The 26,297-nt window shown below is 41.0% G+C and overlaps 2 protein-coding genes across 5 annotated transcripts; one reads left to right on the top strand and one right to left on the bottom strand.

Annotated features, from left to right (window-relative positions):
* Window positions 1–2,580: 2,580 nt before the first annotated feature.
* Window positions 2,581–19,893, bottom strand: MED17 (mediator complex subunit 17). Of its 2 annotated transcripts, XM_006092767.2 has the most exons (12): window positions 19,402–19,893; window positions 15,454–15,620; window positions 13,517–13,736; window positions 11,594–11,730; window positions 11,417–11,501; window positions 10,905–11,057; window positions 9,905–10,035; window positions 8,853–9,037; window positions 7,377–7,514; window positions 6,199–6,316; window positions 4,360–4,519; window positions 2,581–3,179 (listed from the first exon to the last, which is right to left on the bottom strand). In XM_006092767.2, exons 1-12 carry the CDS (start codon window positions 19,649–19,651, stop codon window positions 2,968–2,970), a joined length of 1,956 nt encoding a protein of 651 aa, XP_006092829.1. In that variant the 5' UTR covers window positions 19,652–19,893; the 3' UTR covers window positions 2,581–2,967. The 2 variants fall into 2 exon arrangements, with proteins under 2 accessions (XP_006092829.1, XP_014314673.1); XM_014459187.2 differs by lacking the exon at window positions 4,360–4,519 and having other exon boundaries at window positions 19,402–19,808.
* Window positions 19,802–25,507, top strand: LOC106697818 (endogenous retrovirus group V member 1 Env polyprotein-like). 3 transcript variants are annotated; one of them, XM_023757277.1, is made up of 3 exons: window positions 19,920–20,092; window positions 23,268–24,797; window positions 24,905–25,507. In XM_023757277.1, exon 2 carries the CDS (start codon window positions 23,695–23,697, stop codon window positions 24,760–24,762), a length of 1,068 nt encoding a protein of 355 aa, XP_023613045.1. In that variant the 5' UTR covers window positions 19,920–20,092; window positions 23,268–23,694; the 3' UTR covers window positions 24,763–24,797; window positions 24,905–25,507. The 3 variants fall into 3 exon arrangements, with proteins under 3 accessions (XP_023613044.1, XP_023613045.1, XP_014314674.1); XM_023757276.1 differs by lacking the exon at window positions 19,920–20,092 and adding an exon at window positions 19,802–19,906 and having other exon boundaries at window positions 23,268–25,507; XM_014459188.2 differs by having other exon boundaries at window positions 23,268–25,507.
* The last annotated feature ends 790 nt before the right edge of the window (window positions 25,508–26,297 follow it).

Raw genomic sequence — 26,297 nt, 5'->3', positions numbered from 1 at the left:
CCATTAAATTGCCCCCCAAATATGTCATGAAAGGTTTTGCCTCTTCTTTCCATTTCTTTATTTTGCACTTTTAAAGCTCCCTCCATCCTGAACATTCCTATGGAAAGTTTTGATTCTAGAGCCTGAGGTTTTTGTCTGTTTTTCGAGACAGGAAAATATTAACATCAGAGAAGTTAGCCACTGTAAATGTTAAGCTAAAAGTTATTATGTTTCAAACTGTGAAGGTGTTTCAAAGAATGAAATAAAACCTGAAAATAAAGTTTTGCTCCTTTGTGTGTGACTACTGTCGCGGAGAGAGGCCCCAGGGCCAGGGTCCCACAGCTGCGGGCATAAGCAAACCCCTCAGTCAAGGTCATGGGTCTGGCACATTTCTATTTATTTGTTTTCATTTACTTGTTTCTGAGGAGAGACTTAAAAACCTTTTATTATAAAAATTTCAAACATGCACAAAAATGAAAAATTATAATGACTTCCCATGTACCAATTACCCAGCTTCAATAAAATTGCCAACTCATGGCCAATCTTGTTTCAGCTTTGCCTTCTCCCCAACTATATACTGCATGATTTGAAGCAGGCAGCCTGTCATTCATTTTTTAAAAAGATAGTGTCACCACATTATTGTCTGGGTTATGCATATAAGCATATATGTTCTTTGTTTAATCTCTTACAGCCCCTCCCATCCCCTCCCCTCTGAGATCTGTCAGTCTGTTCCATGCTTCTATGTCTCTGGACCTATTTTGTTTGTCAGTTTATTTTGTTCATTAGATTCCACATATAAATGATATCTGATATTTGTCTTTCTCTGACTGGCTTATTTCGTGCAACCTAAGATGACAATAGAATGGATCACATGGTTTCTAACAGTAAACATTCTTTAGCAGTTCAGAAAAACACTTTATTATTACCATCATTCTTCCTTCTATTTGAAGTTTTTGCTTCCAGATTATAAATCTAAACTCAATGGAGTTCTTTCTGCTCCTGAAAAGGGCTAAAATGGATGTGACCACTGTACCACCTCGTTCAGCGGTGCCTAGGACACTCGACAGAACATAGATGCTTTGTCAACAGAATGTCCCCTCAGAGATTGTGATCTAAGAAACCAAAAAGGTGTCCTTAAAGAACAGTGTGGAGCATGCAGGAGGCAGCTGATCAGTGATTCTGTCTCATCATTGATGTTTCTGTCTCTCATTCTCCCTTCCTCTCTGAAATCAATAAAAATATATTAAATAAATAAATAAATAATGCCTTAAAATATCGGGGAAAGGGAGACATATGAGGATCACATTGGTTTTCAGTTATTCCTCAGACAAAGCTTAAAAGAACAGGTGGTAATATCTGTGCATGTGTTCTCATGAGGACTCAAGTGTGGTCCTGTTACCGGCTCATGACAAGATAATCATGGGAACAGAAAATAAAGCACCTAGAAATTTTTATACCTGATAGCCATTTTGTCTTTTATAATAAAAGGGAAGCTTTATGCTGTATCTTTTTGAAATTTAAATTTTCTAGTGATTCATTTTTATTATATTTTTCAAAGTATCAATTTGCAATGGATGGAAGTTTTTGGTAGTTTATTAAAAGCTAGTCCTTTGATGAAAATTTGAGGTTCACTGCACTACAGTGTGAGCTTTTCAAAATCACGTAAGACTCCTCATGTGAGACGAACTGTACAGGAGAACTTGGTAAAATTAGTTAAGGCAACTTTTGTGGGCCACCATAACTATGAAGCACCAAAGAGTTTTAAAATAATTAACTGCAGATTCTTACCAACTATTTCAGTTTCCATGGATAGCTGTACCTTGATCAGAAAGGGGGAAAAAAAAGCAAAACATGGAGGTGTTATGGTATTTTATGGCTGACAAACTCCATTTTTCTTTTAAAAGGAAAAAATGGAGAAAACAAAGAACTTTTAAAAGTCATGTTATAAATTATTAAGAGTATCCTTTAAAAATTGAAAGCTGTACTCATAAAGAAACCACTATCTGTATATTATTTATAGTGGTACCAAAAGGCCCATTAGCCTAAATCTCTTAAGGGAAGTTTCTCAGGCATGTGAGGTTTGCGGCACTATTTCCAAGAATGCACACATGTTACTTATAAAATGTAATCCATTAATCCATTAGTATTTGCCCTATGAAAAAAGCAGAGAACTGATAGCAGAAGACAGGGCCAGACTTTAACTGAAAGAAGCGATCCAGGGCCACTGGGTGAAGGCTGGAGTCCCAGAGGCAGGGCGAGGCAGGAGCATGCCTCTCGCAGGGAGTGAGGACCAAAAAGCAATCCAAGGAAGAAAGTCCCAAAGCTGAGAAAGTCCTCATGGCGCCCATTCCTTAGACCCGCACATGCATACAGAAGACCTCTGGAGGAAGGGGCCCGTTAGAAGACCAGTGCTCGGTTTAATAGCTTTGGTAGGGAAGGGGGGGCAGGCTCCTTTGGTTGGCATGTACTTTGTTACACTTCAGGCAGAGGGTCTGTCTAGTGAATTCCAGTATGAAAGCTGTGCCAGTGTTTAAATATTCTTAAGCAATCTTTCTTTTAACAAATTGTGGACTGAGACCATTCGATTAAAGACACAACTCCTTTAGGCTGTTAAAATTCAGAAAGTATCTGGAATTTTTAACCATATGTTTTATTTGGTGTCAACATCAAAGGAATGTTTCAAAAAGCAAATTCAAACCCATAAGATAGTAACATTTCAAGTTAACTGCATAAAAATAGTATTATTTTACATTTCCCCATACTGTATACCCTATAACTAACTGTACATAAATTTCCACAAAGCATTCGTCACTTATAAAGTGAAGGTTCCAAAATGCTAAGTAAACGTTTGCCAATTACCATTTTTTAAAAACAATACTTCTTTGGAAGATTTCTCTTCCTTTTGCTTGTATTTGATCTGCAAATACCTCATGTCAAAGTTTCTGGAATCTTCCCTGGAAAAAAATTCTGGAAACTTCTGGAAGAAAATCATAGTAGACAAGGGCTCAGAGCAGACATAAGCAGCTCCATTTTATACACAAAGTTTCGACCTTCCATTTTATTCCACTGAACTTCTTTGAATGGGCCACGCAGATGATTCCATTTGCTATCTTGTAGAACATCACTTTTTGGGAGGTCTTTACACTGGTTACGTGGAAACTGAACCATAATCTTGCTGCCACTTTCAGGGCCGTTGCGCACTGTGGAGCATAACCAAAATATCAATACACTATTTTTCCAAAATAGAAAACGTAGATTGTACATTCTACCATAATTACAAAAAGCTTGTCTGTTACCAACTTGAAAATTCTGTTTAAAAGTGCTTTTCAGTTTCAATATGCTTAAAACTAATTTACTAATTTGTGGATAGTAGGCTGGTATAAATACTCATGAATTGCTATATGTGCTATAAAGATGTGGCAAGGTGAATTTTGGCTTAGGAAAGTCAAATGTCCTATACTAGAGACCCGATGCATGAAATCTGTACAAGGGGCTCAGCCCTGGCAGCCCTGGCTGCCTCGCGGCCCCGCCCACTGGTCGTTCTGGAAGGTCATTCCGCTGTCCAGTCTAATTAGCATATTAGCTCTTTATTATATAGGATATTTTCAGAATTGATTCTTTCTAAAACTTTAATAATCCAATCATTCAATGAGTTTATTAGTATGCACCAAATATATAATGAAACTCAAATGTTCAAATCAGGACAAGGAAGGATGAAAGAAAGATTATTTTGAATTAAGAACTCTAGGTTAATGAGGCTTTAACTATTACTTAGGGAAGAAGAATAGCGTATTTTGAAATTTTTATGAATAAAGATCTAGCAATACCAAGCTTGCAGATACACAAGCTGTGATCCTGTGGGGAAAAACTTGTAACTACCCACTCTTTCAAATATTTAGCGCAGGTATTAAAAAAGATCGCTTTAAGTCTGGAAAACCATAAGCACTCCAAATATAATTGTCAACTAGATATTAAGTGTAAGTGCTTGTTAAAGTGCCTGACTCACAGCAAGTGCTTAATAAAACACCTATTCCTCTCTTAGCCGTCCCTTTACCATCTTTAGGATTAGATACCATTCTTCCCAAATCTATAGCAGTACATTTTTAAAAAGCTCTTTTCCATTAAAGATTTCGAGCTGCAGGAGTAACAATGGTGATGGCAGTCTTCAGATGTTCTCTCAGGAAAACGTGTTTGTTCCAAGCAAACCATTTTGATAACTACTGAAAGAGAAGTTATAATCTGTTGCTCTGAAAAACAGCTATGATCAGAAACTGTTCAGTACCACTACTACATGAACTCACTCATTGCAGAGATAAATTACTCTTAGTACATTAACTATTAAAGCTAATTAAGGCCAAACTGCCAAAGAAGTAAAAGTACCTGAAATAGCATAGTCACCACTCGGGGAGGCCACTGTTATAGCGGAAGCATTGCCAATGCTCTCTATGGGCCCAAGCCCCACGTGATTACTGAAACTCAGAACTTGCCAGCCCATGACTTTGGCTAGCTGCTGAACTGCATGAACCTGATGCTGCGACATCTGTGAATGAAAAAGGACACTTGATTGACATCGGCATGGACATTTACTTTGCAGTGACCTGACGTTATGATTGTAAACTTTTGGTGGGGTTTTCACTGCCTAGCACAGGAACCCTATGTCATGAATGAGGAATCCTCCTGTGTGTGACTACTGGGGGGAGGGAGAGGACACCCCTGCCCCCCGCTTCCACTGCAGAAGCTAAAATAGCCTGATGCTCTCTTTCCCTGTCTACTGGCAGCTTGAGGCCCAGGCACATGACCAGCTGGATGCTCCCATCTGGATCACTACATGTGGAGCAACATCCAAGGTAGCAGGGCGTGCTGAGTATCTTCCATTCACCCTTCAAGTCTACTCCAGCCTACTCTGCCCCGGAGCCCGACCTGTATGGTTACGTTAACAGCTTTCCAGGTCCTCTGGTTCCAGGTTGGGCTGAGATAGTGGGAGCCACCCAGGTAATGAGAACCAGCAGGATGGCAGGGAAGAGAGTGCAGTCAGGGTATTTATTCTCCTGGTACCTTTCCTGTGAGGTTGTCTAAGCTTGTTGTATCCAGTGATAAAAGGCTGCTGGTCTTCTCAAGGTGCTCTGTTCTACGTGACTATCCCCGTAGGTTCCTATTACTTGTCCCTCCTCTATCCCTTTGGCCCATTGGCCTGGTTACATGATTTACCACTAGCAGCAGGCTACCACTTTCCCTGGTGGCTCTCCTGTATCCCCACTTTTGTAAATCGATCCTTAGAAATAAACCCTCCCTGAGTGTGCCACGGGTTGCCTGTTAGGACCCTGACTGAGACGCAGGGGCAGTTTGAGTACATTCTGCCACCAGCCAGGAGGAGTAGTGTCAGGATGGCAGCAGTGGCACAGCCCTGGCTGTGGGTCTCACCATCTAGCTTCCTCTGCTCCCTATCCATGTGCAAGCCTTGTCTCTAGACTCCCCACTGATCCTGGGATCTACCCAGTAGCCCTCCAATACATCTCTGTGCATGTCCTAAGTTGGCCAAAGCCATTTTAGATGTAATCCACCAAGACCTGCCATTCCTCACAAATGCATTTCATTTACTTGGCACCAAAGACACAAGTCAGTGTCTAATGTTACTGCTTCGAGGATGGAGAGCATCAGTATTTTTTGGAATTTTATATGAAAATATAGTGTCTGGATCATCACAATTCCAGGAAGGCAAGGAAGATACTGTTGTTACTTTACGCTTGTTAAAAGTCTGGAAGTTTGTCCAGTGTCACAGAGCAAGTGTGTGGTGGAGGTGGGCCTAGACCCCAGCACTTTCATACTGCCCCTTAACATGGGGAACGCTTTCATATGGCTTACGGTTAAATACTCCATTTAATATTATGGCTAATGGTCACTATGGTTTTGACCTAATCTCGCTTTCTCTGGTTTTCTTGGGTTAATACCTCTCCACCACCATGTGGCCCTGGAGGGCAAACATGAGAAAGTTTGACAGTTTCAGGCCTGATCCTTTCTCTTCAACACACACTAAGTGGAAACAAATCTAGGGTATTTATCAACACTTTCAACTAAACAATAGATTGTAAGATATGCACTAGAAGAAGGCAGAAAAAATAGTTTTCTTTTTATAATTTACTATTCCCCCTTCTTACCCACTCTGGTCTTTAAATGGTTATGGGAAGAAGGGGCTCAGGACTTGTAGTCTGCACCTCTCACCTGAGACAGAAGGAAGTCCTGCAGCTCCTGCTCCTGGTGCGACAGCGTGATTACTCTTCCATCTCTGTGTACCACGCGGATCTGCTCAACTCCAATGTTCAACTGCAGCTGAATGGACCTTGATAGACACATATACTAAAAATTAGAAATGTTCCAAATTACCTTGTCAGTGCCACAAACATTAACCCTTATCATAGAAAAAGAAAATAGCAGACACTTTTGATAACCTACACCAGCTCCCATGGGGTGGGGAGCTTTCTTAGGTTCAACTGAACCATCAGAGTCAGGCAGACCACCACAGGTCACACTGAGCACCAGTCTACGAAGGGCACAGGAGAGGAGCCGTGCTTGCCAGCTGGCCAACGTCGGCTGCTCCTCCTGTGGCAGTCCTTGCAGCAGGACGTGCAGCTGTCAGCGCAGCAGCGGCACACCTGGCTGAACGAGGTGAGGTCCACACAGGGTATGTGCGGTACCTGCCTTGACTTACAAACCCCAGATGCAACAGGAGCCACGCTCACTTGTACAACTCCACAGGCATGTTTCCAGGATCCTCACAATAGACACTGACTGCCCAGTTTCACAAGCCACCCCATCCATGGAAATCCACAGGCATTCCTGTCGGGTACTGATAATTCCTCCCAGTCTCAATCCATTTCTTAATGTGAGATCAATCATTTTACCATAAGCAATGTTGCCTAGTAACACAGATGGCATTTTCCTTATCAGGTTACTAGGGGACTAGAGCTAGAGAATTAACCAAAGGTCAAATTCTCATATGGAAAGGGAAAAGGTTTTGTTAACTCTTCACCGTCTCCTGAAATAATCAGCAAACAAGTCAGATTATGGACACTATTAACTTGGTTTAGATCAAACAAAAAAACCCTCATAAAATAGACAAAAACTAACACTCTGATCACAACACTTTTCCAAACCAACGTACAAATTGCTAGCACATGACATGTACAAGAAACCAAAACTACCCCAAGTCAAATAATCTAGATGAACAAATGCAGAAAAAGTAGCACTATACATTCCCATATTTGATGGTACCACATTTTATTTTACAGTAAATATTTAGGAATAAAACATTTTGGCAATTGTCTACATAAAATTATAATTTTTATTAATTAAAGTTTGCCGTATTTCTTCCAAATGAAGAACTTATTTTTGACACTTACTTGCATATTTGTTCATAACCTTGTGACGTGATTAAGACTTTCACACTAGATTCATAAACATCATTAATATTTGACCAGTGAGCCTGTATCTGAGGGTCCTCAATGCGACTTGCTAAGCTGTCAATAGTTGCAGCAGTCCTTTTAAAGAAAAGAAGTAAAAATTTTGTAAAAGCCACCATATAAAACAATAAGATTACAAACCACTTATCAATTTATGGAGATTTGAAAACCAGATGACATTTTAAAAATACCACCGTCTGAAAGCACAGACTTTACAGCAAGGCCGGCTGTCATGGAGCCCTCCTTCACATCACTCTGAAGTGCTGGTTCTCAGCCTCACGTTGCAGGCCACTCTCATGCTCGGGCTCGTTCCCTTTAACTTCACTTGCTTCCTCCCACCCAGGAAATCTTTTTTTTTTTTTTTTAATATATTTCTTTATTGATTTCAGAGAGGAAGGGAGAAGGAGAGATAGAAACATCAATGATGAGAGAGAAACATTGATTGGCTGCCTCTTGCACACCCCACACTGGGGATGGAGCCCCCAACCCAGGCATGTGCCCTTGGCCGGAATCGAACCTTGGACCCTTCAGTCTGTAGGCCGATGCTCTATCCACTGAGCCAAGCCGGCTAGGGCTCCCACCCAGGAAATCTAATCAGAACACAGCGAGAAGGAGACTTGTTGGGTACTAATCTCAGCTCTAAAAATAATATAATCATTCAGAAATATTAATACTTGATCTCTGCTAACAAATGACTTGGGACATACCCATGCTGTAATGGAACTGTAATTATTTGCATGAGAAGCTAGAAAAACATTTTGCACAATTAAAATCTTATACTCCAGGAAAAATAGGAATGAATGAGAACTAAGATTCTTCAAGAGCTAATTATGTAGCAAATATTATAAGTGTTTTCATGAATTATATAACTTAATCTTACTAACAACCTTGTGAAGTAGGAACTATTATTAGCTCCATTTTTCAGAAGAAAAAAGAGCAGTGTAGCGATGTTAGGTAATGTGCTACAAGGTTACAGAGCTGTGAGCCAGGGTACAAAACCTGGAGTCTAACTCCAGAGCCAGTAATCTTCCCTTTATACTTTTTTAAAAAATACGTTTTTATTGATTTTAGAGAGAGGGGAAGGGAAGGAAAGAAACATCAATCGGCTGCCCCCTGCACGCCCCCTACTGGGGGTCAAGGGGATAGAGCCCACAACCCCAGCATGTTAGAAAAAATATACTAAGTTACATGGGCCATGGATCTGAGTCTTCCCCAAACCTGACAGGACCATTTATGATCATAAACTCTCACACTGCAGCCACCTTCCTTTCCCTGAGAAGAAAGGTTAAAGCATTTCCAAAATAACACATGTGAGATAAATAATAAAGGAAAAAAGGCTGTGGTTTCAAAACACACCACACACACACACACACACACACACACACACACACACGCAGTAACTTCGCTCATCCTTACCTACTCCTCAGAAAAATATGCTTTGCTTGTTTAATTATTTTTTCCAGAAGCCCTTCACTGGACTGTAGTGAATTGATTTCATTTTTATCAAAAGCTTGAGGACCGGAAAGTCTCATTCTCTTGTGGCCGAAAGGTGCACTCGCTGGATGAGGCATCATGACGGAACTCAAGGTCTGTTTATGAAACTGTAACAACAACAGTTGTTATAGACGATCAATACCCACATATTAATGACGACACAGTGCTCAGTCAAAGAAGAGCTCACATTTGGAAACATGAAAGCAATGGATCTGAACCACATAGGCAGTCTTGGCACACAGATAAATGCTAACACCGAGGCCATGCGTAACGAGTCTGTAAAGAGAAGGGTCCCTCTCAAGCTGTTTTTTATTTTATTTTATAAGTTTTAAAGTACAAGACCAAGTATTCTTCAGTAGGTCTCACAATAGAACACATGCGATCAGTACTAGTTAGTCCACTATACCCTCAATTAGAGGCTCCCAAACCTGGCTCCTACAGAGCCACCTGCAGACACTGGAAAGAAGACTGATTCTCATACCATCACAAACAACTGAACCAGGCGCAGGGATGAAGCAGGGGAGGCTGCATGTATATTTCTATTAAAAGTTTCTCAGGGGTTCTTTTGAAATTGGCCTAAACTGTGAACCAGCATTCTGGAAACACAGTTTTAGATGGCCTGTAAGTGGTATATATCCCGAGACCGCAGGACTATCCTGTTCAGGCTCTGGCAAGTCATTTCTCCTGATCACCCAATCAGAATCATTCTTCCCTCTGCGCCCTTTAACATGCGTTTCTTATACCTCCCTATAAAACATGTGGTATCTTTCTACCACTAGCAGCTATGCTAGGGAACAGAGACTGTATTCTGGTCATCTCTATATTCCCCAAGCATATAGCAAAAATCTTTCTCATCACAGACAGTGAATGTCATTGTTATGTGATTAATGAGGACGTGGCAGGGGGGAGCTTGTGTGTATTCACTTCCCTGGACATGCTCACCGCAATGCAAACAAAAGTATTTATTTCATTACCTCTCTAATCAGTAGATGCAAATTATGCTCTAGGACATAAAGGTGGTCCTCCGGACTTTGCTTCTCTGTAGCAAATTTTTGGGATTTCTTGTCATTTGAGGAATGGCACAAAGAAATTGATAACTGCAAGCCTATTTATAAAAAGAAGTAGAACAGATATAAATAATCTAAACTATGAAAAGGCACAACCTGTCTTTATAAAGTATAACCACAGTCCATTCTCAAAAGATACATTCTAAACTTAAAGAGGAGGCTTCAAAATGACTATTCATGAATGCAATAAACTACCATGTATTTTAACAATTCAAATTCTGTTGACCTTGAGCTGTGGCTAAAGACAGGTGAACAGAAGCTATATATTAATTAATTTGTTTCTTCTTCCCTTTAAATTAAAAAAATAATAACTAAAAAAAAAAAAAGAAACCCAACAGAGTTGGTATCTGATCTTACTAACGAGGCGAGAAATACTCTCCCCTGCTTCCAGGATGAAGATTTTCATTCCTAAAACCCATTCCCTTGATAGATTTAGGAAGATACTCCTCAGAATTCATGTAAAAAACAAGTGCCCAGCTAACTACAAACTGATCACCAGGGGAAATCTAACTACCTTTTAAACATATAATTAAAATCTAATTTCCACAAGTTTAGAAATATGGGTACTTAATAAATTAAGCATTTTCTAAGTGACATCTCAGATAGACAATAAGGCAGGATCCCTGAAAAGTCTTTCACACATGGCATTAGCAGAGACACCTCAAAGCAACTGTGGTTGAATAATGGCCTTGCTGGTACAAAGTTTGAACATGCGCTGTTTAAAATCTGGAGTTCCACTATTTAGGCCATAGAATCAGTAGTGTGGCTTGTGCTGCATGCTTTCCCAGCTGCCGTTATGGACAGCACACCACCTCTCTGCTCTTACTGTTCCTTTGACAACTCTTTACCCTGTTCCCCAAACCACAAAGTCCTATTTATAAATCTCGAAAGGGTTGGCTGCTCATACTTGGAAAGGGCTGAGAGATGATCTGGTTTTTCACCACAATGTGAGGGATCTGTGATTTAATTTGAACAGCTTCCCGAGAGAGCTGCGCAAAAATTTCTTTACACAAGAGAACATTTTGTGCTGCTTCTAATTTCGTCTGCCAATGTGGGGAACCTGAAAGACAGAAGACACATACATATGTAAATTATCTAAGTATATTATGCATTAACCAGTTTAAATGGTAATCTGAATACATACAACCGAAGTTCAGAAACATTATATTACAGCATATACTTTCCAAAATACAGAAATGATTACTTCTTTTATGTAAAGAAAACTGGTAAATAAGTTTAATCTTTAAAAAAAAGAGAACACAGCTATTTACTAATGGTTAATTAACAAATTATAAATAGTACATTTCTACTTGTTTTTACTCCAAAATACTTATTTTTCCTATCTATATTTATCTTTAGTTTATTTGTATGTTTAAGCTCAGTTAAGACTAAAAGTTAGAGGATAGAACATAACTATACCTGGTTTGGATTTGGGCAAAGGCCGTTTGAAGAGGTTAACTGTGCCCAGATCACCTATGTCTGGAGCCTGTTTTTGAATGGAAACCTATATGACAATAAAAACACATACACAAATGTTAGCAAATTAGTCTCTGGGCTATTAATAAAAAATTACTTGAAAAATACTCTGACAAATACCTTGATATATGCAGATCCCTCTAAATCACTTGGAATTTGAACATCCAGGGGACAGTAATCTTCAGGTATCTTCTTATCTAGATCAATATCTGTATTCTTTATTACCTCAAATGTACCATGATGGGGAAAGAGAGATCCTAGTAGGGTATTAAAAATAGGAGAGTAAAAAGCAATGAACACATTTAACATACATTATTAAGTATAAAGTAATATTTCACATCCACATCATTGAATCATAAATTAAGTTCCCACCAAAACATGTGTTCAGGGGGAAAGAGGAAGGGGTAGTGAGCAAAGGGAAGAAAGAAAGCAGGAGAAAAGTTTTATTTACCTTAAAAAAAATAATACTCTGTAGTTACTAATGCTATCATTATAATAAAAACTTCATCCAAATTGTTTTATTCCAATGGAATTTTGATAAAATGAAAATACTTCTTTTTAAAATATATATATATTTATTGATTTCAGAGAGGAAGGGAGAGGGAGAGACAGACTGAAACATCAATGATAAGAGAGAATCACTGATCAGCTGCCTCCTGCATGCTCCCTATTGGGAATCAAGCCTGCAATTTGGGCATGTGCCCTAATAGGGAATCAAATCGTGACCTCCTGGTTCATAGACCAATGCTTAACCACTGAGGCACGCCGGCTGGGCAAAATGAATGTACTCCTTGGAGATTAAATACTTTTGGAGCTCGGCCTCTAGAATCAGATTGCAACTGAAGTGTTCTAAATCCAGCAAGAGAAGGACAAAAGGACAGTGCATATACTAGGTTTTTTCATGTTTTTTTGTTCAGTGCAAAAGTTTCAGTAAGTTGTTTTGACTGCTGTATTATGTCAAGAGTGGGTGATTACAAGTAATTGCATTTTATAAAAAGGGAGGATGGTCAAGATCTTCTTGCAATTAGAAGCGAATGTAATCAAATCCTTTTATAATCATGTGTGACTCTACCACAGAGAGAAATTGGGTAAAGTACTTGCACATAATTTGTTGGAAAGAACGTACAACGCCCACAGCTAGAAAGTACAGCTTCTACAGACTGCCTAATAAAATGTAAAAATGTCTTATCATCTTGAATTCATTTTTGTAATGGGATTTTGCCTTCAGAATTCAAAATTTCCCAATTCACAGCAATGCTGAGGCATACAGGTCCTCCAATATTTGACTTAACCACCTCAATCTACCTTCCTTTAATTTTAGAATAATGCTGACTTGCTCTGGCAAATTAATCCTTTTAAAATACTGATCTACTCGCCCTGGCCGAGTAGGTCAGTTGGTTAGAGTATCAAGGTTGAGGGTTCAATCACCTGTCAGGGCACATACAAGAATCAACCAATGAAGGCGTAAATAAGTGAAAACAACAAATTGTTGTCTCTCTCTCTCTCTCTCTCAAATAAACAAATTTAAAAAACATATATTCATTTCTACTATTATTAGCTCAACAATCACAGTGCTATAGATGTCCGACTGTCTGCTTAGGCCTGCTCCCTGTTAGTTGGACATCCCCTGAGGGCTCCCGTACTATGAGAGGGTGCCGGCCAGGCTGAGGCAACCCCCCCCTTTCCTAGTGCACAAATCTTGTGCTACGGGCCTCTAGTTTATATATATTTATCTAAGGCTATAAAAGTAATTTAGCTTCTTCAGGCTAAATTTACAGAAATTAAAACTTTAATATGTAACATGTAAGTGAGACACAACATATTATAGAACTAGAGGTCCGATGCACAAAATTCGTGCAAGGGGCTTGGCCCTTGCAGCCCTGGCCCTTACAGCTCTGGCTTCGTCCAGAAGGTCCTTCTGCTGTTTGGTCTAATTAGCATATTAGCTCTTTATTATATAGGATATGTAACAATACAATCAATTCTGTATCTTATTTTTACAAACTTTAGTTTAAAAGCATAGTTTTTAACAGTAATCTATACCTGCACTTCTGTAGCTGAGATCTCCAAGAATTTTATCTCCAACTTTTCTCAGTTTCCAGTGTTGTCTTAATCTCAGAAGCTCAGAGTTGAAGTCTCTTTGTAGCTTATTTTCTTGATTTTCGGTAACTGATTTAGTCAGTCTTTCTGCGCCCTTCAATAGGATTTGTGCTGCTCCAGCAAGTGACTTCTTTTTAGATATCAATTGTAACGTCTGAGGATTCTACCAGAAACAATCCAAAAGTGTAATTCTGTATTATTTTTAAATGATTTGAAAATTACACATTTTCTCAGTAACAACATAACTACTAAAGAGATTCCTAAATTAAAGCAAAGAGGGGGAAAATACACATAATAATATAACCTTAACCCATTTCTTTGGTCAACTCAAATAAAGACTTATGTTAAACCAAAAACAGCACAGTGGGCTACTCATCTGAACTGACCCCTGCATCACTCTGCCCAGCCTCGGGTAGGCTCCCTCCCTCTTGTGTATGCCGTTCCTTTCCTGTGTCTTGACACTCCTCACTCACGTGTATACTCTTTTGTGGCACTTATTAAACTTCTGATTAAGGTCTATAATCCCTACTTGAATTGTAACCTATATGATGGCAGAAACCATTATATCCACAGGCCCTAGAACAATGCCTGGCTCATTACATTTTATTTAATGAATAAATGAATGACTCCACTGACTACAGCTGTAAAATTATCTTATATTACAGTGAGCTACCTAAGTGCCTTTCAAATGAATATTGAAACCAAGCAGCATTAATATTAAACGTATTTCATTGAATGCTAATTTTTGGAAAACTGATGAGAAATCAAAATCTATGTGCTGTATACACATACATAAATATCAATAGTCACCACCAATTTGTGTAGTACATTAACCACACATATTTCCAAATAGAAAGTTTTCTGGCTACGTAAGAGTCAAAATCATAAAGTTTCACAGCAATGCCACAATAATCCTTTGATCATGTTAGAGAACCTAATTTTAAGTTCCTGAAGAGCTCAAGAAACTCCTGCGACTCCTTTCTGGGAGAAGCACAGAGGTGGAAAAGGCAATGGGCGATGAATGAGGTGCTGGAGGTCTCAGCTTGGCTCTCTAACCACTGGCCTTACTGCAATCTGAACACATCACTGATCTCCCTGGGCTTAGTTTTCTCTCTGAAAGATGAAGGAAGCAGATTTAATGAACTCTAAGAAGTCTTCCAAAGCAATGTTTCTAGATTCTGAAACTATTTCCACATGAGTAATTAAGTAATTCACTTATTTCCTCTCCACGCCACTAACTTGGTCACTGTCCTGATGCTTGCTTTCCTTAAAAACCTTCTCAGCTGACCTCCCCGATTTCAGACTCTTCATTCACCAATTCACCCTTTTTCCGAATCCCTTTCATCTTCTAATGCTCAAACCGTGAATATACTCATCAGATCTCAATATCCTTGCTTTCAATATCCTCCATTAATTCGGCTTTTCTAATTTTTCTAACCAGGCCCTAAAAATGAGGGGAGGGATTAGAAGGAAAAACTGAGAAAATAACTTACTCAAGGTCTCAGGGATATTGAGGGCAGAGGCAGGATTTGAACCCAGGTCCATCTGACCCCAAAGCCATTCTGTCATAACATTTTTGTTTAATACATTGTAGACTAACGATGCAGGCTGTAAGACTTTGTTAAGATTTGGGAAACTTTAAAGTATTATATTGTTAATGAGACTTAACTCTTCCAAGGGTCACAGGAATATTAATAAAATAATATACCAGTATAAAGGATATACAGTTTTATGACTTTGTTTTGAGCTAGTTAGTCTTTAAATCTTCACCTTGACTTAATTATGCATGAAAGGAAAAGGGAACAGTAGGCACACAGCCTAAAAAGTGATCCTGGGATTTATCAAAATGGTACCATTATCCAGCTAAAGCCCACAAATACCTGTTTTGGAGGAAGTCCATCCTGAGAAACGGGATCAAGAGTCATAAATTTTTTATCCCTAACGATACTGAGAACATCATAGAGAACGCACATCTCTGTCAGGGCACCTCTCAAATTGTTCCTCACTGAGTCCCAAGGCCAAAGGGAAGGCTGAAATTTTACCAACCCTGAAAAGAAAAAGAAAAAAAGAAACACATGAATATTAGTTATAATGAATAGAAGCTAGGAAGCCCATTCAGAGGTTTTAAAGTTCTAAAAGAAGAAATAATAAATTTTATTTCAAAATTGTATCCTCTTTTATCCTATGCCCTCAACCCTTTCGTGAATCTTTCACATTTAAGTTAGTATTCCTACAATGGCAAAACAAATGATACCTAATATCCATAGGTTAAATCTAACATTACAACATGATAGATAGGCATTCAAATATCTTTTTAAATTTATGCAGGCCTTTTAAATAACCTTTTCTTCCAGCTTTTAAAATGTGAATAAGTAATTATAGAGAATTTCCAAAATATAGGAAAGTACAAAAATAAAAATGGCCTATAATTGTAGCATTCAGATATTATGCACTATTACCATATCTTCCAACTTCTTAATCATTTTTAAAATTTTATTTTTAAAATTAAACTTCATGAACACATGCTTATTGTATGCAGTTCAAACAACAGACAGTTACAGTGTAAAAAGTGAAAGTTTTCCTTTATTCCCCACCCTAATTTTCTCCCTCCCTGAAAGGTAATCATTATTAGCAGTTGGGATGTACCGGTCCACATGTTTTTCTGTGTATTTATATACATACTAGTGACCTGGTGCATGGGTTCCTGCACATTGGAAGGAAATTAATTAGAAGGTGGCTGGCAGGGTGGGAATGGGAGAGGTGGACCCCACACGCCCTGGAGCCAACTTCCTGCAGTCCCTCCCCAGGAACTGAGGAGTGAGTGGGGTCCCTCCAGCAGGTGGGGATTGGGCCAAAACCGGTTCTCAACATCCCCCAAGGAGTCCTGGAGTGCAAGAGGGCACTCTGCAAAGTTACTGTCGCACAGGGTGTGGAAAGCAAACGCAAGTGTGCAGTAAACCAGATTTGGGCCGACAGTGCCCCAGCAACAATATAACCCAAGGCCGAAGGTGGAGTTACGCAGCGCCTCAAGGAATCTCCAGCTCCTTCCTCTCTGGTTTCGGGGTGCGTCACCCGAGAACTGCTGCTGCCAAGTCACTGCAGCTTGGCAGCCCTGCATTGAGCATCTGCCTCCTGGTGGTCAGTGCGGGTCATAGTGACCAGTTGGATGGTAGTTAGCATATTAGCCTTTTCTATATATAGATACTCCTATATTTCTATTACTTGCTTCCCCCGCCCCACCCCTACTTATTTGTTTTAGAGACACTTCCATATCAGCACATATAGATTTACTTCATTCTTTTATCACAGTATGATATTCTAAAGTATGGCTATACAATAAGCTTAACCATTCCTATTTAATGGACAGGTAGATTAGATCCAACAATGCTAGCAGCAGTAAACATCTTGAATACACATTTGTGTACATGTACTATGTTTTGTGTAGGTTAAATTTTAGCCAAAATATTAGTGGGTCAAAAGAGATGCACATTTAAAAATTCTGACACATACAATCTTCAGAGAAATGCAAATTAAAACCACAATGAGAGCCCTGGACAGTTTTGCTCAGTGGATAGAGCATCGGCCTGTGGACTGAAGGGTCCCGGGTTCAATTCCAGATCAAAGTTTGTAGGTTTGATCCCTGGCCCTGGTAGGGGCATGAGCGGAAGGCAACCAATTGATGTGTCTCTCTTACATTGATGTTTCTCTCTGTCTCTTCCCCTCCCTTCCACTCGCTCTAAAAATCAATGGGAAAAATATCCTCAGGTGAGGATTAACAAAACAAACAAACAAACAAACAAACAAAAACCCACAATGAACTATCACTTCATACCTATCAGAATGGCTATCATAAAAAAAAAATCAACAAACAAGTGCTGGTGAGGATGTGGAGAAAAGGGAACACTAGTTTAATACTGGTGGGAATGCAGACTGGTGCAGCCATTACAGAAAACAGTATGGAGTTTCCTCAAAAAATTAAAAATGGAACTTCTGTTTGACCCAGCGATCCCACTTCTGGGAATACATCCTAAATACCCCAAAACACCAATCAGAAAGAATATATGCACCCCTATGTTCATAGCAGCATTATTTACAATAGCTAAGATTTGGAAACAGCCCAAGTGCCCATCAGTAGATGAAAGGATAAAAAAGTTGTGGGACATTTACACTATGGAATATTATGCAGCTGTAAAACAGAGGGATCTCTTACCCTTTGGGACAGCATGGATGGGCCTGGAAAATATTATGCTAATAAGCCAAACTGAGAAAGAGAAATATCACATGAACTCACTTATTTGTGGAATCTAATAAACAAAATGAAGTGAGTAGGACCCGAAGCATGGAGGCATGGAACATACTGACATACCTGGATGTGGGATTGGGGGGATGGGAAGAGATAAACCAAAGAACTTATATACATATATGCATAGTCCATGGATATGGCCAACAGGGTGGTGAAGATGGGGGGATGAGTGAGGGTTGTGGGGGGAAAGAGGAGTAAATGGGAGATATCTGTAATACTATCAACAATAAAAATACATTAAAAAATAAAATAAAAAAATTATTAAAATAAAAATTCTGATACATACAGAACTGCCAAATTGTTTCCCAAAAAGGCTCTATCAATTCACATTCCAAACCCTGGATATTAACAATCTTTTAAATTTCTGCTAATCTTATGCATGAAAATAGTATCTTAATGATGTTTTAACTTGCCTCTCCCTACTAGAGACATCTGAGGTCTTTCCTCAGTGAGCTGACTGTTTATATCTTTGGCTTATTTTTCCCGTGACTTGTCTTTTCCTTTGCAGGTTGAAGGGACTCTGAATATGAGGGATATTAACCACTGGGTGCCAATATTTTTCCCAGTCCATTACCTATCTTTTCACGTTGTTTATGACTACTCCTGTTGCCTACAACTATAACAAGAATTGTGGATATTTTTTATCCTTGACAAGCATGAGAACCCCAAAACCACTCACGTTTTTTCTACAATTCTCTAGCTGGTCTCCCTCCTTCCAGTTTTGTTTTCCATTTACTACATAGCATCCTGAGTAATCTTTTTAAACAAAATCATCTGTCTACTTAAAATCCTTCCAAAGCTTCCATTTTGTCCTTCTGATAAAAGCCAAATGCTTATCCTGGCCGACTAGACTTGGCCACTGTCTACCACTTACACCTTTATCTCATGCTCCAATCAATACAGGTGTTACTATCAACATTCACACTGCACAGAGAAACATCTTAACCAGAGTGTGCCAAGTGACAACAGCTCGATTAAAAACGTAAACACTGCACCAGTAACATGTCTCAAACGCTCCAACTCAAGGAAACTTGCCGAAAGATACGGAGTACTGATAGTAAAACAAAACCCTAAATTGTCCAGCTATTAAAAAAAAAAAAAAAAAAAAAGAGCCCTGGCCGGTTGCTCAGTGGTTAGAGCATCCGCCTGTGGACTGAAGGGTCGCGGGTTCGATTCCGGTCAAGGGCAGGCGCCTCGGTTGCAGGCTCAATCCTGGGGCGCCTGCGGGAGGCAACCAATTGATTGTCTCTCTCTCACATCGATGTTTCTCTCTGTGTATCTCTCCCTCTCCTTTCCAGTCTCTAAAAATCCATGGATAAAATATCCTCGGGTGAGGATTAACAAAAACAAAACAAAAAAGAGCACAGTGACTGTTCTACCGGGCGTTACTTTCATACAAACCTCTGACTTTCACAAAGACACCCAGCATCTCACGAAGCACAGAAGAGGCAGAGTGGCATTTCCCGGGCGGGGAGCAGGACGCCCGGACAGACCAGCGGACGCGAGCGGCAGCCCCGGGCCTTACCTTCCTCGTCGTCCTGGTCCGCGCTGGCCCCGGCGCCCGCCCAGTCCTGCGCATCGCCCTCGGCGCCCCCGGCCTCCTCCTCCTCGGAGCCCGAGCCCTGGCTGAAGTCGATCCGCTGCGCCAGACGCGCCAGGTTCTGGGACATGGACAGCGGCTGCAGGTAGGTCTCCGTGCCATCCAGGCCTACCTCCTGGACCTGCTTCTCGCAGGCCGACTCGATGCTGATCCGCACAGCGCGCACCCCAGACATGCTGGCGGCTGGGCACGCGGCGGGAGGACCCCCGCGCCAGCCAGAAGCCGAGCGAGGCAGCCGGAGCGCCTCCGCGGGGAGCCGGCCACCTGGGGAACGCGGCGCCCCTGCGGGCTGTCGGGAAACCGGCCGCCGCTCCTCCGCCGGAAACAAAGCTGAGAGCCCGGCCACCTTCCCAGAATGCACTGCAGGACCCTCTCCGCTACGAGTCTCGGGGAACGAAATTGACGAGGCACGGGCTCCCGGGGCTTCCGGGTAAGAACTTCCGGTAGATTCCCGCGCGGCGGCGGGAAGGTTTGACTGCTGGGGGCGTGGAGCGCAGCGGGAGCTGGGGACTCCCAGTGCAGAGAGCGTAGAGAGGCTGGGGCCTGGTGTTCGTCTGCGTGTTGTTACTTGTTTGAAAGTCGTGGAGGAAGGAGAGCTGGAGAAGGCCGGAAAGAGGTAGGGAAGAAAATGAATGGGTCCCCGGGGCTTCCCATGAGAATTCCCCTGGGGATGCTGAGAGTTTGACGGCTTACACCTGTAGTAGAAACGTGTCTGGAGAGTTACAAAATAGGGCGCAGTTTGAGGGGGGGAAATAATTGTGCTTATTACTAGTTAAAATTATCCTTCATAAGTTATTCGCTGCTTTCCCCTTAGCTGTAGATTTCATGAGGGCGACTGTCTTCCACAAGCCTGATAGACACAGGCATGTATGCGCTTAATAAATATTTATTTTATGCCGAGTGACTGGGGTTAAGTAATGTTTATAAGATTAAGAAGTAGTGCCCTGACCGGTTTGGCTCAGTGGATACAGCGTCGGCCTGCGGACTCAAGGGTCCCGGGTTCGATTCTGGTCAGGGGCATGTACCTTGGATGCGGGCACATCCCCAGTGGGGGGTGTGCAGGAGGCAGCTGATCGATGTTTCTCTCTCATCTGTGTTTCTAACTCTCTCTCCCTCTCCCTTCCTCTCTGTAGAAAATCAATAAAATATATTAAAAAAAAAAAAAAAAGTAGTGGTAGCCCGGCTGGCGTGGCTCAGTGGTTGAGCATCAACCTATGCCCGGGCTGTGGGCTTGATCCCCAGTAAGGGGCGTGCAGGAGGCAGCCAAGCCATGGTTTTTTCGCGACATTGATGTTCCTATCTCTCCCTCTCCCTTCTTCTCTGGAAAAAAAAAATGTATATATATATATATATATATTTTTTTTTTTTAAAGAAGCAATGGTATAACTTTAGTCTCTGAGTACCTTCCCCCCCCCCCCCCCAAAAAAAAAGTATTGCATTAGTAATAATCCCACCGGGAAAAGATGGATTATTTCCTATTGCAAAACTTTACTTAATTTAAGGAATTATATATACAACTTAGGAATCTTTCCCAGTTTTATTCTGACCAAATATCCAAGTTTTTTTTAACAACTGTATAAAGTTATTCAGGAAAAATAAGGATACCTGGTGTTAATCTCTACCAGAACAGAATATAGGTGACAGGGTGTGTGGGGGGGGGGGGGGGTTGAATTTTCAAGAGTAGCCTATTTTTGACAAGCACAGTCATGTTTAAGATCTAGTGTACTTGACTATTTATGCCAAAATTTGTAAAAAGTTTGAATACTTTATTTTCAATTTAATATTTTTCATGGGCTCTAGTTGTATTAGTTACTGCGCCTTTAAACATATTTCTCATTTCATCTTTATAAGGTGCTCATACTTCTACAGTTTGGCTGGGACATTGCAATCCCATCTGGGCTTATTCACACACTTGAGGGCCAGATGACCTATCGTGGGCTCAGCTGCTTGATTCTATTTTGAGTTATAGGTTTATAGTCACTCAGATGACTCTACCATGCATCTCTCTTTTTCTTATATTAGCAGGCTGGTCAGAGTATATTCTTTTTATGGCAATGGCAGAGGTACAAGAGATAAGCCTTCCCTGGCTGGTGTGGCTCAGTTGTTTCTGTGTCGTCCCCTGCTGGTTTGATACCCAGTCAAGGCACATGCCCGGGTTGTGGGCTCCACCCCCAATAGGGGGCATGCAGGAGGCAGCTGATGGATGTTTCTCTCTCATCGATGTTACTCTCTCTCTCTCCCTCTCTCATCCTCTCTCTGAAATCAATAAAAACATTTTAAATAGAGGCAAGCCTTGCCTGCATTACATGCCTAACATCCACAAGTTCCATGGCCAAGCCCAAAAGTCAAGGGTGGGAGATGGGGATACATTGAGCTTTCTTACTTGGAGAAACTGTAGAATAGCATGGAAAGGGGTATGGATGAAGGGAGGACCAGAGCCAACCATCTGTCATACATGCAAAATAATCTAGTTACATTCCCCTATCTCATACCATAAATAAAAATAAACTCCAAATGTTTTCAAGATCTAAGTAGAAAAAAGAGTGAAGTCTTCTGTAGACTCAGATACATGTGAGAATGCTACAAGCAGATCATTTACCTAAAGAAACAGCAGTTATACACTGCAAGGGACACCAAAAAGGTCACGACGAAATAACTCAAGGAAACAAATATGCTGATAAAGCTGCAAAAGCAGCCACCACGTCTATGGATATATAATTAGGAGCATTAATTTCACCCTTACCTACAGAATTGCCAATCCCTAAATATACCCAAAAAGAAATAGAATGGGCATCGAAACACAGGCACATCAAAGGACCAATGGTCAGGGAGTCCATGTCCTCTCGCCCTCCATGACTCTTATCACCTTTTCCCCCGGGGGGGGGGGGGGGGGGGGGCGGGGGGAGAATATGGTCCTGATATGCAAAAAACTTTTTGCCAGTAAGGGCTTACACAAAACGATTTGACAGGTCTGCCAGGCTTGTGCATTATGTGCCTAAAATAACCCCCAATGATCTAAATCTCCACCTGTACTAGTCCAACTTATACAGAGAAGGAGCACCTATCCAGGGCAAGATTGGCAAATAGATTTTACTCAACTATCTCCATGTCAAGACTATAAATGCCTACTAATCTTCATAGATATTTTCACTGGGTGGATTGAGATCTATCCCACCAAGACTGAGAGCACAAGAGGTAGCAGAAATACTCTTAAAAGAAGAAAATACAATTCCTCAATTTGGACTCCCTCAATCTCTACAAAGTGATAATGAACCTGGGTTTACTTTGCAGGTCACATGATTAGTTAGCAAAGCCCTAGGAATAAAATAGCATCTTCACTCTGCTTGGAGGCCACAGTCCTCCAGAAAGGTAGAAAGGCAAATCAAATAATAAAGAAAACTCTTGGCAAACTTTGCCAAGAAACTGCCCTTAAATGTTTAGATTTACTACCTATAGCCCTCCTCCAAATTGAAACTGTCCCCACAACTCAATTACAGTTAAGCACCTTTGGATCATTACATGGACGGCCATTTCTATACTCTATCTTATAACAGATCCTGAATCCACCAAACTCCTACCATATGTCACCTCCATAGCTAAGTTTCAACAAGCAATACAATACTTTGGATAAAGAAGAACTCCGGGGGCTGAACAGAACTCCAGGGGCTCCCAATCTTTATATCTGCCAGGATCACAGATATACATTAAAACCTGGAAAGAAGGAACTCCAGGATTGCAATTAATACCCCTATGGAAAGGGCCTTTTACTGTCCTGTTCTCCACTTCCACAGCAGTCAACGTTGCTGTCATCTCTAGTTGGATACATCACACATGAGTAAAGCTTACTACAACTCTACTAACCACAAGTAAAGCCTTATTGCAACTCTACTAAACCATCTGAGCCTGAGAAATCAAGCAAGACGTGGGAATGCGAACCAATTGAAAACTTTGTTTCTCTTCAAGAAAAAGACAACCCCCAGATAAGTTTACTTCTCAGTTTTTGTTATTATTTATAAATTTCTTAATATTCTTTTGGTTTGGCCTTCTACTTCTCTGCTGTCTTACAATTCCTCCCTCCTCCCTGTGAAAACCCTTCTCAGAATTACTCTTTATTAGATCAATAGTCCTTTCTAAAACTCTTCTCGGCTGCTTACTTATTTGTGCACTACCCGACACTCCATTCAAGGCTTGCTTAGACCTTTTCTACAATTTTACACAATGAATAATTTCCTTCTATTCCTATTCCTGGCTTCACAAGTCCCTTTAGGACTAGGCACAATAAACACCGTTCTAAAACCAGAACCACAACCATGGGACCAAAACTCACTAATTAGGATTACCAAGGCTGTAGCGTCGGGGAACATCACTAATTGCTGGGTCTGTCACAAGTACCCACAAGCTATAGGCCCCACACAATATTTAGCTAAGCCAGAGAACAAATTCGGTAATGAAACCTGGCGCTCAGAGCTAGCATATATTTCCAAACCAAGTACATATGCCACCCTTTTCACTCTGGTTAACATAACTACCTCTCCATCTATCTGCCTATATACTGCAACATTGAAACATAAGCCTGCTCGTCCAGGAAAAGAGTTTCCTGTCTGCAACAAAACTAAGACTGCTCTATGCAAACTTAGAGCCTTATATTATTCCATGTTGTGGCCGGCGAATATTTCCTCATGTAGCACCATTGTTCCTATGGTTTTAACTAGCACCTCCAACACAGTCTGTGCTCCTGAGGGAATGGTTTACATATGCGCATATTCCATGAATAGGACGGCAGGCATTGGTTCAGTACACACCACCCCCACGGGATACATGGCCACTTCATGCCTAAATCCCTATCTCATTTATGGAATGTGCACCTTAGGATATTTAACTCCTAGCCTGGCCGTCTACAACGAAACATCAACACCTTCCCAGCGTACGCGGGGACTCCTAGACAACCCCTTAACTTGGAAAAGAAAGTCCTTTATTTCCCTTGTCCCCTGGGCAGGATACATGGAACATGAATTCATCCTTCCTAATCTCACAACTGAATTAGAAAAGCTCTCAAGTGAAACAGGGGGAGCCCTCCATGAACTACAACAGTCCCTCAACTCATTAACCAATATAGGCTTAGACAGTCGTATTGCCCTGGACTATCTTTCAGCTGCAGAAGGAGGAGTCTGCGCTATTCGAAATACTACATGTTGCACCTACATCAATAACTCCGCTAAAGTAGAAACAAGAATACGTGAGATTCTAAACCACACAACTTGGTTAAAGAACCTAAGAGAATCCTAACTGGCAACCTCACTTGCTTAGAATTGGAAAAATTGGTATGGTCTCTCCTTGGACCCCTTATAATCCCTCTCCTTATCATACTAGGGATACTACTATTTGGTCCCTGTTCATTTAACCTACTTGTAAAATTTGTCTCTTCCAGATTACAGCAATTCCACCTCAGATAACGGTTCATCAGTGTTTTCAACCTTTCCAAATACCCCCGCAGAAATAGCTCAACATCCTGATCAAGCTGGCCAACGGTTCCAAGAACCTTACGCTTTGCCCTGACAGATAGCAAGAGAATGAGACCCAATCCCAACTTCGCCCGTTTGTCAGCAGGAAGTAGCCAGATGATTGTCTACGTCCATAATCCCCCAATAAATTGGGTGTCAAACTCTTGGGGGGGGGGGGGATGTTGGAGTAGGCACTTAGATAGATAAGAGCAGGGCAAACTGATCAAAGACCATGCTTAAGTAAATGGGGAAGGAGGGACAGAAAGCTAAAAACAGCCATCAAATTTAGACAAAAACAGGAAGGAGGGCACCAAGAGGGCAAATCTTGCAAAAACACCTACGAACAAATTCCAGCCCCTCAAGGAGTGAATGGTACAATAAGATTAAGGCAGAAAAAGGGAGGGGCAAGCATAAGATAAAAAGCCTGGAACTAGGCCCATTCCGGGGCACTGGAACCTAGCTGGAGTTGCCCATCCAAGAGTCCCTTAGGTGTACTTTCACTTCGAATAAAACTTTGCCTTTTCGCCCTACCCAGTTTGGCTCAGTGGATAGAGTGTCGGCCTGCGAACTGAAAGATCCCAGGTTCCATTCCAGTCAAGGGCACATGCCCGGGTTGTGGGCTTGATCCCCAGTGGTGGACTTGCAGGAGGCAGCCGGTCCATGATTCTCTCTCATCATGGATATTTCTTCCTTCCTCTCTGAAATCAATAAAAATATATTAAAAAACAAACAAAAAACTTTGCCTTTTCTATCTTGTGTTGAATTCTTTCCTCTAAGAGGTAAATACCTGATCTCCAGCGTTGCTGACAAGACTAAATCCTGCTTAAGGGGAAGTGTTCCATGAAAAAGACTTGAGGTTTCATGGAGCTCAAATCTTCTGAAGGAAGGAACTGTTTTAAGGCTGAGGAGACAGATCTGCCAGGCTCTCAATTAAAACCTCAGAAGAGGCACGTGGGATAACAGACTGTAAGCAGAGGTGGCCTGAGCCTTATTTAAAATGCAACCCAACCCCAACCCAGCTCAATCTCTAATTGAATTGAGGTAATCAGTCTCTCCATCTGCCTAACAAAAGAGTGAAAGATACCATCTAGAACACATAATATATAGTATATAATAATAGTAGTAGTAGATATGTAAAGAGGCAGGAAAGAGTGACTGGTAATCAGAAGCAAAAACAAATAATAGGAACACATTCATGGGTGATCAAACCATTGGAGATGGGAGGCAAGGACTATAAAATAATGTGTTAAAGGAAAGAGGAAAATGGATGAAATGATGGGAGTTTGAACAGAAAATTCCAATCTACAAAAAAAAATGTGC

Source organism: Myotis lucifugus, unplaced genomic scaffold (assembly GCF_000147115.1).
Source record: "Myotis lucifugus unplaced genomic scaffold, Myoluc2.0 scaffold_104, whole genome shotgun sequence".
In the NCBI taxonomy this organism is placed as follows: Eukaryota; Metazoa; Chordata; class Mammalia; order Chiroptera; family Vespertilionidae; genus Myotis; species Myotis lucifugus.
This window is presented reverse-complemented; position numbering and strand designations above follow the sequence as displayed.